Source organism: Condylostylus longicornis, unplaced genomic scaffold, assembly GCF_029603195.1.
Source record: "Condylostylus longicornis isolate FDR11 unplaced genomic scaffold, ASM2960319v2 ptg000040l, whole genome shotgun sequence".
NCBI classification, from domain to species: Eukaryota; Metazoa; Arthropoda; class Insecta; order Diptera; family Dolichopodidae; genus Condylostylus; species Condylostylus longicornis.
The window spans coordinates 7,487,228-7,504,068 of record NW_026578009.1 but is presented as its reverse complement, the minus strand read 5'-3'; the positions used below and the strand labels follow the sequence as shown (position 1 = coordinate 7,504,068).

Here is a 16,841-nt window from a genome sequence, read left to right as displayed (position 1 = left end):
TGTTTTAAAACGTGCTTTTCAACCCCCACTGTGGCGTAATAATACTATTGTGAATTATGTGAGCTTGATTCTGACCACCTCTTATAACTCATAGATCACATATTTAGGTACATGTTCTTATTAATATTTTAACAATCAATTAACGAACAAAACAATTTTATTAATAAGCATTGCTTTAGAGGACAATATGCTTAATCGTTTAGAATGAAACATGAAATTTTCTTTAAATTTTCCTCAACTAATTTTATTTTCATATTATTATTTCAAATTAAATTTAGTTTTACTGTTCAAGTTATAAAAACATTCAATTTACAAATAAAAAACAAAAACAAATCGGAGAAGACTAAATAGAAAAAAAAAATATTCTAAATTGCTAAATCACAGTGAAAAATGGGAAAACTAAACGAGAAGAAAGAAAACAAAAGAAAAACGTGGGAAAATTCTTTTTTCTTTTCTATTTTTGATTTGCCCCTCGTGTTCTTTAAGACTTCAAGACTTTTTTTATTTTTTCTTTCACTTTTCTTCTTTTTCTTATTTTGCTAATAATGTGTGTGGATAAATTGGAAAAATGAAAACAAATATAAAGAGAAAAAAGCATAAGAGAAAGAAAAACACATATTTTTTCTCTTTAATTTTGTTTTGTTTTGTTTTGTTGTTTTATTCCTTCTTTGTTTTTCTCAATGAAAATGTGTAAAAAAAAAATATTTTTTTCTTTATTTACAAGAAAAGAAAATTGCGAGTACAAACGAACTCAAAAGTCAACATTGTTTATGTTTGGTTTTTTGCTCAAACTTTTCTACTTTTTTTATGTTGGAAGGAAGAGACACGCTTAAAATGAGTAACCCATTGGTTTTAATATAAGAAAAAAGAGAATTGTTGCTTTCTTTTCGATTCATACAAGTGATTTATGATTCAGATTTAGACATTCAACATGTTTTTCTCGTTCTCATTTCTATTTTTTTTTTGCTAAAATGAATTATTTTAATATTATAGATGACGGCAATTAAAAATACAATTGAACAGTAATGAAAATAAGAGAAAATTATAATATAAAAGTTTGTCTATATGTTATTTATGACATTGGCATGAATTCCATTTGCAATAAGAAAGACCAAATTACACTCTTATGAAATTAGGCAATAGTGTCACCAACAATGTTGTGCTCTACATTTTGTTCCATACAACTCGTAGAAAAGATGTTAGAAAAGCTCTTGTAAGTTCAATATTCAATAAGGTTGAAAAAATTTTTTATATTAAAAATTATTATGTTATTAAAATTTATTTTAGAATGAAAATTTTACATTTTAGATTAAATTGCCATGAGCTATTAAAAAAAGAAATTTCCTTGATCTGTTATACGCTATTATAACTGAAGCAACTGTCTAATCATAAACCTGTGCATCATTAAGAATAGGTAAATGGAGAACAAATTCATGAATTTCCAAGGGCAAAAGTGAGAGGAATGATCGGGTAGTTGAAATGGTTATCGCCTTTAGAGGAATTAGATATATAAAAAGTGCCAAAATATAAGAAATTTTTTAGGTGATTCGGTTGTGCGGAAGTGATATAAGAAAGCATGCACATAAAATAGGATATAGAAAATATTTACCCTACTGAATATTTTGTCTTGGCAGTATTTTTGGTTAAGATGGCTAAAAGACTAAGTCTTAAGATGTTAAAAGTTTGTTAACGCCATAAAGATGTTGAGAAACTTGAGAACATGATCTATTACATTGGAGTTAAAGATTGTCAGCTTGAATATAGTCAATAAACTTTTCTAATAAATAAGATTTTATGTGATGTCTTTACTGGCTAAAAACCAAAATGAAGGACTCACATTAAAGCCTTAATTAGCAAAACAAAATTCAATACTATAATTTAATTTTAAAGCTAAAGCGTTAAAATTTTTACTTGTTATACTTGTATAAATATAATATATTAAAACAAAGCTGTACAGAACACATATTTCGTACTTATAAATCGTGCCAATTAGTATTTAATTTTTAATTTTTTAATTAAAATCATTCAATTTAGATTTATTACAAATATTATTCAAGTAATTTTTTATATACCATATGTCTAGCCAATTATACTATATAATCTGAACTTACATGAATAACAATTATAATAATACTAGCATAATTTCTTATATATATACAAAAATTCAACTATTAATATCACAACTATAATTTAATATGTCAATTAAAATTGATAGATTTATATATTTTTAACAATATTTCAAATATAATTTAATGTTTCACACATGTTCAATATGACAGTCGTAGAAATTAATATGATTTAAAGTTGTCAATTTTTGTTATACAGCCGATTAAAACAAAATTTTTATACATAATCGTAAATAACCAGCTACTTGATTACAAAGTTTAAAAATTTTAATTTTAAATTAAAATATTTGAAAAAGGAATTAAAATTAAATTGATTGATTATGATTGAATTGAAATCGAACATGTTTAATTATAAAAGAATTAAGAATTATAAATTTTTTAAAATAATTAAAAAGATAATTGAAAATATAGTAATAATTTCAATGATTAATTGTTTAAAATTAGTTTCTTAATTGGAAAATAAAATAAAAATTATTATTGCCTTAAGTATAAGTAAAAATCTTACAATATAAAGGAGAGGATTTTTTTCTTGTTTGGCTGTAAAATATTATTCTATTTTGATATACATTAAATGTGACTAAATATTGGCATCAAGTAGGCAATATTATTTATTTCGTAGGCAATATATTTGAATTTTAGAAATGAACTTCATTAAAAATTTGCATTAATCTATTGATACTAAAAGAGAATTAGATGTTCGACAAAACATCATCTTATACATAGAATGTGATTTCTGATATTATACAGTTAGTCTCATACTTTACATAAGCATTAATATAAATTTTTCCAAAATATTTTAATTTTTCTGATATATATCAGAAAAAGGTATAGCTTCCTCTTTTTTAATTTAAAACTTGCTAAAAATTTACGTGGTTCTTAATTGTGATTAGAATTGTGGTTGTGTCATGTGGCAATTGCTTGAAAACTATTTTTCTTAAATAAAGCATGCTACGCATTACCTATTGATTTTATTTTCTTCACAAACTATCCTAATTAGATGACATTCACATTATGAAATTAAGTGTAATTGAAATATTTGCCTCCTATTTGTACAAATAGATTTATTTTAGATAATTACCAAATTGACTGTGTAATTCAATCATTTTTTTCGGATTTGCGTAATATATTTTAAATTGATTCTTCTTATATTGCATCTAACTGTTAATGAATTTCAAAATTAAAATGGTATTGTTTAATGTACACCTTTATGTTACTAACAAAAATCAAATTCCCAGTTAAATGTCCATTAATCTAAAAGATAAAATTTTCGTTTTACCCCAGCAGTACCTAAAATTTTATATAAGATAAAATCAATATGAAAAATGCCTCTTTTTTCATATTTTTTAACTAGACTTCTTAATTTTTCTGAATTTTAATAATAAAAAAATTGCATATATTTGGGCGAATCTATGTTTGTTTCTTGAAAAATTTTAATTAAAAACTTTTTATTTATTGTGAATAATGAAATATTTTTAAGTCAATAAAATGTTTTAGAACTTAGAAATATTTGTAAAAATAATTAGTTATGGCCAATTAATAGAATTTTGTAGGAATTTACGAAAATTATTTTACGAAGCAAAATGAAACTATAAAAAGCAATTTTTATTAATTGCGCAGTGTATTACATTAAAAGATGCCAAAATTATGATAATAATTACTGGTCTTCACTTCTCTTGAAAACCAGAGAATACAAAATGAAAGTCTTAATTATATTTCATTGTGCCAATATTAATTTTGTTGTTATTCACAGGAATTTTCTTAGACCTAAAAACATTTTATGTAATATGAAATGAAATTTCCACATTACAACATTTTAGAATTGCCTAATATGATAAAAATCGAAGTAAAGGGACAGTCATTTTAATAATTAGTTTCGATATAATTTTAGAAAACAACAAAAACTATTAAAATTATTTGAACAAAAACACAACTATCAAAAGAAATTAAACTAATAAAGTAATTAACAACTTAGTGATTTAAATAATTTAAAAAGTGAATCAAAAAATAATAAAAACTAAAATACAAAAAAAATAAATTAAATTTCTAAAAACAAAAACATGGAAGGCCGTTTAATTGAATATCGGCCAATTGGTGGTGGTTTAGATTATCATCATAGTTCACCATTAATAGGTGAAATACCAAATGGTGAATATAGTCATGTTGTTCATCGTTCTATTGATCAATTACGTAACAGTATTAATGAACGTGTTACATTAGGACCATTAAGTGTATTTTCAACGACACCATCATCATCGGCAACAGCTGCAACAGTAGCAGCAGCTGGAACTGATTTAAGAACATCAGTGTTAACATATAATACAAATAATTTAAATCAAATAACAGTAACTCCAACAACAAATTTATTAAATGCTAATACAACGGATCATCAACATCAGCAGCAACAACAACAATATTTACATCAAAATGGAACAATTCCAAATAATACAAATGCATCAAATACAGGGAATAATACAAATAATTTAAATATTAATGATCATAAGACTTCAAATGGTAATTCTTGTTTAGTTCAAGAAACAATTAAAGGTACAGGAACAGGTTTAATACAAAATGATTTTATTACAATTAATACAACACAATTAACATCGGGACATGGTAATGGTATAGTAGCATCATCAACACGCTGTTCTAGTAGTGGTAGTGAAAGATCAAGAAAATCACGTTCATCATATCATCATCATAATCATCATCAACAACATAATCAACATAATACAACGACAGTAACAACAAATCCCCATCAACAACATAATCATCATCAACAGCAACAACAACAACAACAACAGCAACAACATCATCATCATCAACAAATTCATGATAATGGTATTGGTGGTGGTGATCCAAGTATTTCATCAACTACAAGTAGTGGTATTTTACAACATAATGAAAATTCTCTTTGTGATGATGAAGATATTAAAGATCCGAAGGTATTTTAATTCAAATATTATTAGTGACAGATGATAATATTATTAAAAATAATATTTTTAAATTATAAATTTATTTATAGTTATTTATTCATTTGACTATGTACAAAGTGAAACCATACGGTTTTTGACTATGTCATTAGCATAATATCAATTCATTGTAGATGATGTTAAATCAAGGATTTTTATGAAAATTGGATCCATTTTGGAAACCAGTAAATTTCATTATACTCAATCTAATCCTGCACCCGTACTTCCAGAGATTCCAGAGCGTTCAAAACCCTGCTTTCATTTTTTTCATTTTTTTTCTTAATACTTGTGAATTCTGATATGCAAATATTTTTTATATATTAATTTTAATTTCTGACTCTTAGAAAATAATTTGTATATAGACGAGTATAAAATCTAACCAAATTATATTTAAATTTTTGAAAATGGACTCAAGTGAATCAAAGAAATTTGTTTTCTCTTCTTGTCTTAAATTTCACTAGGAAAAAAACTAGCTTCCTTTTTTCCTCTCCTAAATTAAATATTTTACTCCATAAACTACTTAGTCTATACATTTTGATAAAAGACTTAAACAATGAGGAATAAAAAATTAAACAAAATTATTGCTTAAAGGAATTTGAATACATTGTATACATAGAAGGGCTGTACATTACTAAAGGGGTGGGTATAAATAAAAAAAAATTTTTTTTTTTTTGTTTTTTCGAAGGGCAAGCGCAAATTATATTAAAAAACAAAACTAAATATATAAAAATCCATTTTTATGTAGCTTTTAATGTGTACATTATCACGTACATACGTATATATTTATATAAATATAAAAGTATACAAAAATATAAAAATAAAAAAGTCCATTTTTTTTTAAATAAAATTTTTTTTTACGCGGGTAAAGTGTTCATTTGTATAATTTCTCTCTTTTCTCTTCTAGCCATTCACAATTTTTTTCTTTGTTTCTTCTCTTGTACACTCATCTTTTTTCACTAATTATTTATAACGGTATACTAATATTATAAAAATTTTCTACACAATACTTTTTTTTTTTAATTTACTAGTATTTTATAACATTTATATACATTTATAATATATGCATACGTACATAAATACATATGTACGTATGTATATACATGAATATTTAAAAAAATTTTTTAAATCTGTAAAAAAGAAATTTAAAGAAATTTGTCTCTGAGTTTCGATTAGTTAGATACTAGCCTCCAGTAGTTCAGTTATTGAAGTTAGTAACATAGTAAATTTTGCGAACAAGTGCCTTGCTCTGAAAAACGGGAGATGGCACTTTTTCCAAGATATCGATTCGATGAATTAGAGGAGCTCTCGGGGATCTGCTGAACTTTTTCAAAGCAAAGAGAAGTGTACCGCAGTGAGGATGCCGATGGGCCTACTATTGACCTATTGGTCATCTTCCCTCTCTAACTAACTAATTTAATAACTAACATAAAAAATTTCAAAACAAACTATTTTATAAAAAATAAATCTATTGAATAAGAATCTCTATTCACTCAAATATTAAAATTTAATAAACAATCTATAAAACAAATAAAATTTATATAGGGTAAGAGGTATCGTATTAGAAAATTATTTATAATTATTTTCAATCTATATTTGGGACGAAAAGCTATCTAATTAAAACTTCGTAAATCTACGCAGGATTCAGTAGAGCATAAGTGTTTTTTTTTTCACAAAATTTTCGGAAAATTAATCTATAGTTAATAAGTATTTTAGTATATAAACATATAAACATATTGAATTGCCGTATATACATGTCAATTTTGCATTTTCAACTTCAGGTTTCAAATAGTAAAAAATTGAATTTCAATCAATTTTTTCTTGGCAATAGACCTCTTTCACAATTTTTGAGATAAATAATATCAACCTTGCTGTAACTTATTTTACTTCTATACTATTTTTGTCAATATTATTTGTAAACTTCGAACTAATTTACACGAATTTCAAAATAATTGATATCAAAATGCCTAAATTATCCATACTTAGCCTCCCCTATTTTGAAAAATCCAAATAAATAATACCAAAAATATTTCACTCACTTAAATACTACATTATTCAAATACATGATTTTTACATTACTTTCTTTCACAGTCTGAGTAAAACGACATTGTACAAGAGTGAAACCTTTAATATTTCATTAATAAAACTCCTTAATATGAAGTTTAAATTTTTTCACTAGACTTCCAGCATACTGCTACAAAATGAAAAATTAAAAAACATAAAAATAAACGAAAAAGGACGTATAAGATCTCACAACAACAACAACAACAGTAACAAAAGCAAAAATAATTATCTATTGAAAAGATATAAAAATTATATACAAGCAAGAATCCTTCATGGAATTTAATTTTTTTTATATTTTTTTCTTTTGAGTCTTGTCCAGCTTTTAATTTTTTTTTTTGAATCGCCGCTTTTTTTTTTCTTTTATTTCTTTTTTTCGTCTAATTTTTCTTCTTTTAATGAATCTAGCAGTGTCAAGTTGCACGCAAAACTTATTTGCCTTTGAACAAAAATTTCTTCTCAATATACCTACCCTTTTTCTCAACCAAATTAATATTTAAAAAAAAAAAGAAGAAGAAAAACAGCGGTCATAATCAATGCTCACTCCAAGAAGGACACTTGAAAAAAATGTTTAAAAAAAATTTAATGTATCTTCGAGTTAAAGACAGAAAGAGAAAAAAAAACATAGCAACAAAAATAATTTGAATAAAACAAAAATGAAATAAAAGCGCGTAACTAATGGAAAAAATATAAAAGGGTTCAATCGATAAAAAAAAAAAAAACTTAAAAAAATTAAATTTAAATACATAATTATTATGTATATAGCGCTTTAATACTTATATACTTGGGCATAAGTATGTACAATATGTATATACAATATTACATTATTCAATCAACAACTACAAGTAAATTTGACGCTAAAAAAATATTACGCTAAACTATACGACTTTTGATATAGAACACAACAGCACAACAGTATAAGGGAAATACTAAAAAAAATTGAAGATTATTATTTGAGAGTTTAAGAGAATGAGAAAACAAAGAATTGTTGAAAAGGTTCTCTTCACTTATGATAATAATTATGATAAATTTTGCTCTCATTTTTAGTGCTTTAACAAATTTATGTTAAAATGAGTAAAGAATTAATTTCAAGAGTAGAAAGCTTCAACAAAATTATTTATATTTGAAATTTTTGTGCTCAAACTGGAACCATTGTAATTCTCCAGAGTAGGGCCTTACAATGTAATTCGATTTAAGTGAAACGATTTTTAAGTTTGGAAAAATACTAAGTGGTACATTAATATGTTCCAATTAATAATCAATTTTTTTGATAATATCATTCCATTTCGGCAAATACGATAATCGAATTACCCTTGTTTATTATTAAAAAATTTTTAAATTCAAATTTGTATAGACTATAATTTATAATAAATAATATTATAAGAATCATGTTGTTCCATTTTTAAATACGATTTTTGCATTTTTCTTAAGAAAATATTATTAATTTTTTACAAAATAAAAATTTAACTCGGAAATTCTTGCAGAAAATTAAAATTAAACCCGAAAGTATGATATTTGAAAAATCGATTTTGGTTACTAAGCAAAACCATTAAAAATCACATGGAAACTAATATAAATATTAAGAAACTAAATAAAATGACCGTAATTTAAATATCGTAAAATAAAATCAATTTAAATATATCAATTTTATAATTCCATTCTTCTTTAAACAAACATTTTAATGAGAAGGTTAAAACAACTTTTTATTATTTTATCTTTAAAAAACTCATATTCGGAAAACGCCAAATTCTCTTCAAAACCCTAACTCAAATCTGTTATACCTATTGAAAAATAAATTTTCAAACATCAATAGAATAAAATTACTAAAAGAAAAAAGTAAAAGTTTTAAAAAAAATTATGAAATTAAGGACCAGAATAAATAATAAATTTTTAGTGAAAAAAAAAACAGAAAAACTTCTCTTTCATTTCTATTGGAAGACATGAAAAGGAGAAAAAAAACCAACGTTCGCGAAGAAAACACAAATAAAAAATTGATTTAAAGTCAATTTTTAAATACTTGAATTTTTAAAAGGCACTATTAATATTGTCCAATAAAAAAAAATTGAATTTCTTTTAAGCATTCGCTTTTTTTATGAAAATGAAAATTAAAAATTAAATTGCTGTTGCCTCACTACAAAATTGAAAATTTCATTTTGAAATTTACGCCTTCTTATTTTTACAAATGAATTTTAAACGATTAATTCTATTAAATTTAAAAAAATTTTATTGAATTTCATTTAATTTTGCTATTTATGAAAGAAAATCTTAAACTTTTAACAAAGAGAGTTTAAATTGAATTTTATTTAAGAAAATTTAATTACTACGAGTATAGTTAGAATGTGAACAAGGATAATTTACTAAGCTGCTTATGAATGTAGAAATTTTTATGAATAAAAAACTTCATATTATTTAAATTCGATTGTCCAATCGTGGCATTTAGCCGCCAAAATAACCCAATTAGCAAAAATGTGCGGTTTTGCGTACGATTATAGGTGGCCTATCTAAGCCACCCGATTCTCTTGAGAAATCTATTTAAATCCCCGATACTAATATTCCATCTCTTGCCCAAGCCCGTCACACTTGCTCGGCCTCTCATGACCTGTTTGGCCCGGTCCAGACCCGAACTCTCTCATATAAACTCTATCACTTTTAGAAAAATTTAATTAAAAAAGAAAGATTTATAAAGTTTTCCCTTCACAATAATTATTAATTTTATAAAGCCCATATTTATATTTCTTATTTCCGAAGACCTATCGTACTATAAATCTAATTTCCTTTTCATGATTATCAATTATTAATTATAACATATAATGTACATTTCAATTTATATAGATTTGCAAAATATTGTCAATTTTCGTTTCCTGAAATGGCTAATTTTCCTATTCATCTCTTAATCTGTCAATTAGATAAATAATTTTAATTCTATACAAATTCCAGTATTCGGAGTGCCTTAAATATAATATAATTTTCCTAATATTTTAAATTACGTAGATTACATAGATTATTTTAGCCATTATACTTATACTTAAAAGTATTCCCTGAAATATTTTATAGGCACAATTAAAACTTACACCAAATACAAACGTATTAAAAATAAAAATTATTCGAAATTTTTAAAATAAGTTATACATTTTCAAGGAAAATCCAGAAATTCATTTAAAATAAAATTCTTTTGAACTTCGCATCGATTAATGAATAGTTGTTTGGCACGCTCTACATGAAGAAGCCCAATTTTATAGTTATTCAGTTCGACTATTTTATTGTCCATTTCTTGTATTCAAACGAAATTTTTGTCTTGTATCACACCTTTTGCGTTAATAAAATTTTTTGATTTTATAATGCTTTTTATTCCTTACGAATAATTTTTTAATATAAAATAAATTTCAATAATATTTTTACTAAAAACAAAAAACAAATTTTTTTTTTCTATTATAGATTTTTAGTTCTAAAGCTGATCTACAATTACATACACAAATTCATATGCGTGAAGCTAAACCATATAAATGTTCACAGTGCTCGAAAGCATTTGCAAATTCGTCCTATTTATCTCAACATACTCGCATACATTTGGGCATAAAACCATATCGTTGTGAAATTTGTCAACGTAAATTTACTCAGCTATCACATTTACAACAGCATATTCGTACACATACCGGTGATAAACCATATAAATGTCGACATCCTGGCTGTCAAAAGGCATTCTCTCAACTTTCAAATTTACAATCACATTCCAGATGCCATCAAACTGATAAACCATATAAATGTAATTCATGCTATAAATGTTTTACTGATGAACCATCATTATTGGAACATATACCGAAACATAAAGAATCAAAACATTTAAAAACTCATATATGCCAGTATTGCGGTAAAAGTTATACTCAAGAAACATATCTGACTAAACATATGCAAAAGCATTCAGAACGTACTGATAAACGTCCACCAATTGTTACTGGTAGTGGTGGAAATTCAACAACAGCTAATAATACCAGTAATGGAGGTAGTGGTTCAAATGGTAATACAACAACATCAAATTCAGCTGGTAATAATAATAGTGCTGGTAACGGTAGCAATAATACAACATCTACAAATAATAGTAATAATAATCCTAATGGAGGTAATAATAATATAATAAAATAAGTAATAATAATCCTATTTAATACTAATATTTTAGTTGGACAAGAACATTCATATTGGCCAAAAGTATCGCCCGATTCACAAGCAAATATAAATGATGTTATGCATCAACAGCAACAACAACAGCAACAGCAACAACATGTACAACAGCAGAATCATCATGATTTCCCACCGTTAAATTCTCAACATCAACAAAATGCTACTTTACAATCACATCATAATCCTGGCGATGGTAGTGGTAACCCTGGTACAGGACCTGTTCGTGATGAAGTCGGTAAGTTCAAACATATATAATTATTTAAACTCAAGAATAAATATTAAAAATTATTCAAAATTTTTCTTTATTAAAATTTTTAGGTCCAACACCAACCGGTTATGATACATCATCAATTACAAAAACATCAAGTAATTCAGCATTTACACCAATAACAAATTCAACTATGGTATCACCACATTTAGCTCATCATCCAATGGCACAACGTCCATATTTATATGATGCAATAAGTTTCCCAAATAAAAATGTCAATCAAAATACTGCAAATACATTCCCAAATCAATTAATTTCATTACATCAAATAAGAAATTATGCCCATCAGCCAGCTGGTTTAATGGCTGGTGAACATTTATTAGGAGTTAGTGTTGGTGCTGGTAAGGACAAAGGATAACTATATAATTTTTATAATTAAATTTAACAAAAAAAAAACAAAAACAAAATGTGAAAATAAAAAATTTTATATAATTTTGGGAAATATTAAAATATTTTTCTTAGAATATTATAAAATTTTCTGTTTTCACAATATAAAAAATTATTTTTAAGTATGTAATAATAATTTAGATTTTATATACACATTTAATTATACATTCATGTATTATACAAAATATATACATAACTTAAATATCAAATGTGTGAATATAGCTAAATTGCAGCATTTATTTTGAACACAAATCGTTTTTGTTTAAAAGAAAATATTTTTAGTTTTAAATATTTTGAAATTTAGTATCCCCAAGACCAAGAAGTGCTTGTTACATTAAAATTGCTAATTAAATTTCGAATTTTCCAATTCATTTAATTAATATAGTTAAATCAGAAATTTCAAATTTTTATAATTGACTTTAACCACTACCAATATACTCGTATAAATGGAAAATAATTTTCTTTTATAAAGTTTCGATGATCTTATTTGCTCTAACAGCACTCTTTTAAATTAAAAAACGTGTTGTAATTAATGACTTATTTAATAATTAATGTTGACAGACCCGTTTCATAAGGGATCCATGTCAAATACCATGTTAGTATAATCATTCATATAGCAACAAAATGTTGATTTAAAATCCCAGCAGCATAATAGCCACGTATTAGCTTTTATAAGAATACTTGAAAAAGTCCATAGCTCCTACTGATATTTTGTTAATATTATATTATACTGACATTATTTTCAAATTATAATTTTCTTTTTAATACATAATAATTCCATTTTAAATTTTCCTTTAAGCACCCTTCACCAAATACATAATTTATGTAAATATAAATATAAAATAATATTTTATATATGCAATAAATAATTATAATTTAGCGAAATGCTGTAAATTAATTTTCATATTCTATTAATTTTTATTAGTTATTATTTTAATATTAAAATTCTAATAATAAAAAATAGTATTTATAATTGTAAAATATTTATTGTAAATTAATTTATTATTTTTTTATATTTAAATCTTTAATAATTAATTAATTATTTTCGGCATATTTACATTCATACATATAGAGCATATGTCATTATTACCATAATTGAATTAATTTCAAATAAAATATATAAATATTTTAAATATATAATTTTGTATAATCTTTACATAAAAGTATTCTTAGATGTTATTAATTATTATTATAGCTATATTATATTATTATTATTATTACAACTATATTAATTATGAAAAGAAAATTTTAGTGTAAAAATTCATGAAAAAAAAGGCTTTTAATAATTATGTTAATTATTTTATTTAATTAATTAATTTATGTAATTAATTACTATATATAATTATAACCGTCCAATAATATTATGTGAATATTAATATTATATTATAAATAATAATTTATAATGATTTAAAAGGCTTTTTTCTACAATATATTAATATTATTAATTAAATACATAAATATATATATTTAGTTATTTAATATTTAAAATAATTAAAAAAAAAATTATTAATTAAAATGAATTATAAATAGCGATTAACATGCATACATATTTATAATTTAACATGATATTTATTGAATTAATTATTTTGAAAATGTTCAATGGATAATAAATTGTTAAGAAAATTTCGAAATGCACATTTTTGGCTAATTGAATATGTAAAATTAAATTTTTAAGAATGATTTGTTTGAACTCTTCTATATTCTTAAAATAATTTCGGAGTAATATCTGAAACACTTTTCATAATAACATAGAGTTTAAGGTGAATGTTATTATTATTCACAATAATGTTATAATAATGTTATTATTATTCACAATAACATTCACCTTAAATACAACCTGATTTCATGGTCAATTTTGTAAAAAAGATAGGGTATAATCGGAAAGTAATCGATGTAGCATCGATATGTAATCATGTAAGAATCATATACTAATATGCATCAATACGGTCATACTTTAAAGTTTGGTGTCTAAAAATTTTAAAAATACACATCATATTAAATCAGCATAAATTTTTTTTGTGATTTTGTATTGATGCAAAGTTTTTTTTAAATGGAAGGTGACGAGTAAATAATTTATTATTTTAACTCAAAAACTAATAAAGTTAATTATTTCTTTATGCACGCAATATTAATATTTGTAAATGTTTCTTTATATTAAAATCTCCAAAAACTTAATTGAAATCAAAAGAATTTTTTTAATAAATTTCCAGTTGTTAATAATTTTAATATTTTTACACAAAACCATTTCAAAATAAACACCAAAAAACATATAATTTCGAAAGGGTCCAAAAATGTCAAAATAATATTGCATCAGCAACACATCACATCGGTATAGCATCAGCAACTTTTTTTTTGCATCGACGCTACATTGATGCCCATTTTTATTATTTTCCCATTTACCCATGTTATTTTTCTTAAATACAATAACAGACTCTTTTTTGAATAACAAATTTATTGTAAATACAGTAATCCCTCGATGAAAGTTGTTTTTGGGACGAAATATATAATTTACGATTTTAAACCAAATAGGGTTATATATAATTTTTTTTTGCAACAAAAATTAATTTATAAAAACGAAATTTTAGGAATAGGGTGACTTAGTTATGAGTACAATACAACATATCATCGTCTCGAGAATCAAAAATTTTTAATTTTTTCCATGATTTGAGCTTTATGTATTTAAAATCATGAATTGTTGAAAATTTTTTTTGTGATGCAGGAGCTAAAGCAAAAAACCATTTATTAAAGTTCGCGATTTTAAAGACTTATTTTTACTTTTTATTAATTTTAGATGCTATAATTCTCAATTAACTATTATTAGTACTTTACGATCATGTTATTTTCATGAAAAGACTTAATTTTAATATTTTTATTTCAAATTCAATTAATTAATGTAAGACAAAAATTAATATGGTTTACTTGTTTCTAACTTTCATAATATTGTTAACTAAATCACCTCCCATAAAGGTACCATAGACATAATAGGCCAGTATTCAAACGCAAAGTAAAAAATTAAATATTGTATCAATAATTTTTGTCATATGAATAGTGGCCATGGATATATTACATCATATAGTGAGAATCACTACGAACATTATTACACTAACGTTTATACAATTAATAGACACTTTTGGAATTAATTGTTTTGGGTATTAATTAGTGTATGGTTTACTTGCACATTAATAAACAATAACTAGAAAATTCTGAAAATCTAAATATTTCTTGTCTCCTTCAATTTCATAATGTTTAATTGCCAAAATTCTTTGTATCCTATGATCCTTCTTATTCTAATAAAACATCTATAAGAAAAAAATTCTTCATATTAACTCAATCGGTGAATTAACTTCTGCGAAAAAACTAATTTAGGCATAATTCAAAAATTGTATATGCCTTAGTAGCAATTGTAAGAATACACTCTTCCTAAATATTTATGTATTAAAAGTACATCTAAACATCAAAATTAAATCCAAATATCGATAACTTTTAAATATTATTGCTCCACAACAACCTTCGGCAAAGTGCGGCCCATGAGCAGCATGCGGTCCCTTAAACTTCAAAATGCGACCCATAATTTTGCTTGCAAGGAAAAAATATATTCTATTGGGACTATTCAAAAAATTTTAAGAGCTCTCAATCATAGATGTAAATTTATAAAATTCCATACAAATTTATTATTTGTCAAAACAAAACAAATGATTTAGTCAGTTGAAAATGTCATTTCTTCTTGTAAGCAGGTAACGTACAAAATTCGAGTGGCCCATACTAATACTCACATATATTACATGTTTACCCATTAACACTATTAAAAATTTTTAAATAATTTCAAGCAGAATCAAAATATTTTTAAGTAATAATGTTCTTACCGACCTTATTGCTTGAAATAGGAGCAATATTGTGATCGAATCATATGTCGACTTCTAACCGATAATGTACGTCTATCTGGGCTAAGCCGCGATTTTCAAGAAATTTTTATTTAAATTAATTTTCGAGATACCACACTTTGACCAGTTGTTGGTATTACTTGGGTATTACTTTTAAGGTAAGAAACTAATTAACAGACTCTCATAACAGATAAAAATTTATACTGTTATCATATTTTTTGCATTACTTATATTATTATAAATTTGGCTATGCTACAACAAATTTCCATTGAACATTTTTAAAAAAAAACAATAAGTTGCAAAAATTTATTAAATATTTTTTTTACTATATTTGAAAACAAAATTTGTTCATATTTTTTTTTTTCTTTTTTTTTTTTAAATTTTCAGGTAAATAAATTTTTTTATAGTTACTCTGTAATCTATCTGTTATCTTATTTGTGTGTGTCTGTCTAAATGGAATGTTGTGATCTCGCAGAGCTCAAAAAAAAATAAAATTTAATATAATAATAAAAATTAAAATAATTTAAATAAAAATTTACAATTAATTAAATATTAATTATAAATAAAAAAATAATAATAACATTTTTTTTCTTTAGAGATAAAACTTTTAAAAAGTAAATAAAAAAGTAATATTTAAATATAAAATAAAAAGAAAATTCAATTTTGAAAAAAAAAATAATAATAATTATAATTATATAAATTAAGAAATTAATTAAAAAACAAAAGAAAAAAACATAAATTTAAAAATTAATTTTAATTAAATTAAAATTGCAAAATTAAAACAAAAAATAACGAAAATATTGAAAGATTCAAATAAAGATAAAGATTTAGTGAAGAACAGAACAATTTAATAAATATTTGTAAATTTAAGTATACATATTTATTATTATATAAAAATATCAAAACTAAAATTAGAAAATAAAAATTTATTGATTCAGAAAACAAAACAAAAAAAAATATAAAATTAAATTTAATT

The 16,841-nt window shown here is 23.7% G+C and overlaps 1 protein-coding gene across 6 annotated transcripts in view; it reads left to right on the top strand.

Moving 5' to 3' along the window:
- Positions 1-16,364, top strand: part of LOC129609563 (zinc finger protein rotund) — a 143,158-nt gene extending 126,794 nt beyond the window's left edge. For 3 of the 6 annotated variants that reach the window (XM_055521546.1, XM_055521543.1, XM_055521547.1), the window contains exons 7-9: positions 10,589-11,270; positions 11,328-11,564; positions 11,648-11,955. In XM_055521546.1, coding sequence (XP_055377521.1) covers positions 10,589-11,270; positions 11,328-11,564; positions 11,648-11,955 — 1,227 coding nt within the window. Of the gene's footprint in view, positions 1-4,014; positions 5,069-10,588; positions 11,271-11,327; positions 11,565-11,647; positions 11,956-16,252 lie in introns of those variants that run through there. The other 3 variants (XM_055521549.1, XM_055521544.1, XM_055521548.1) reach the window with 3 other exon arrangements.
- The last annotated feature ends 477 nt before the right edge of the window (positions 16,365-16,841 follow it).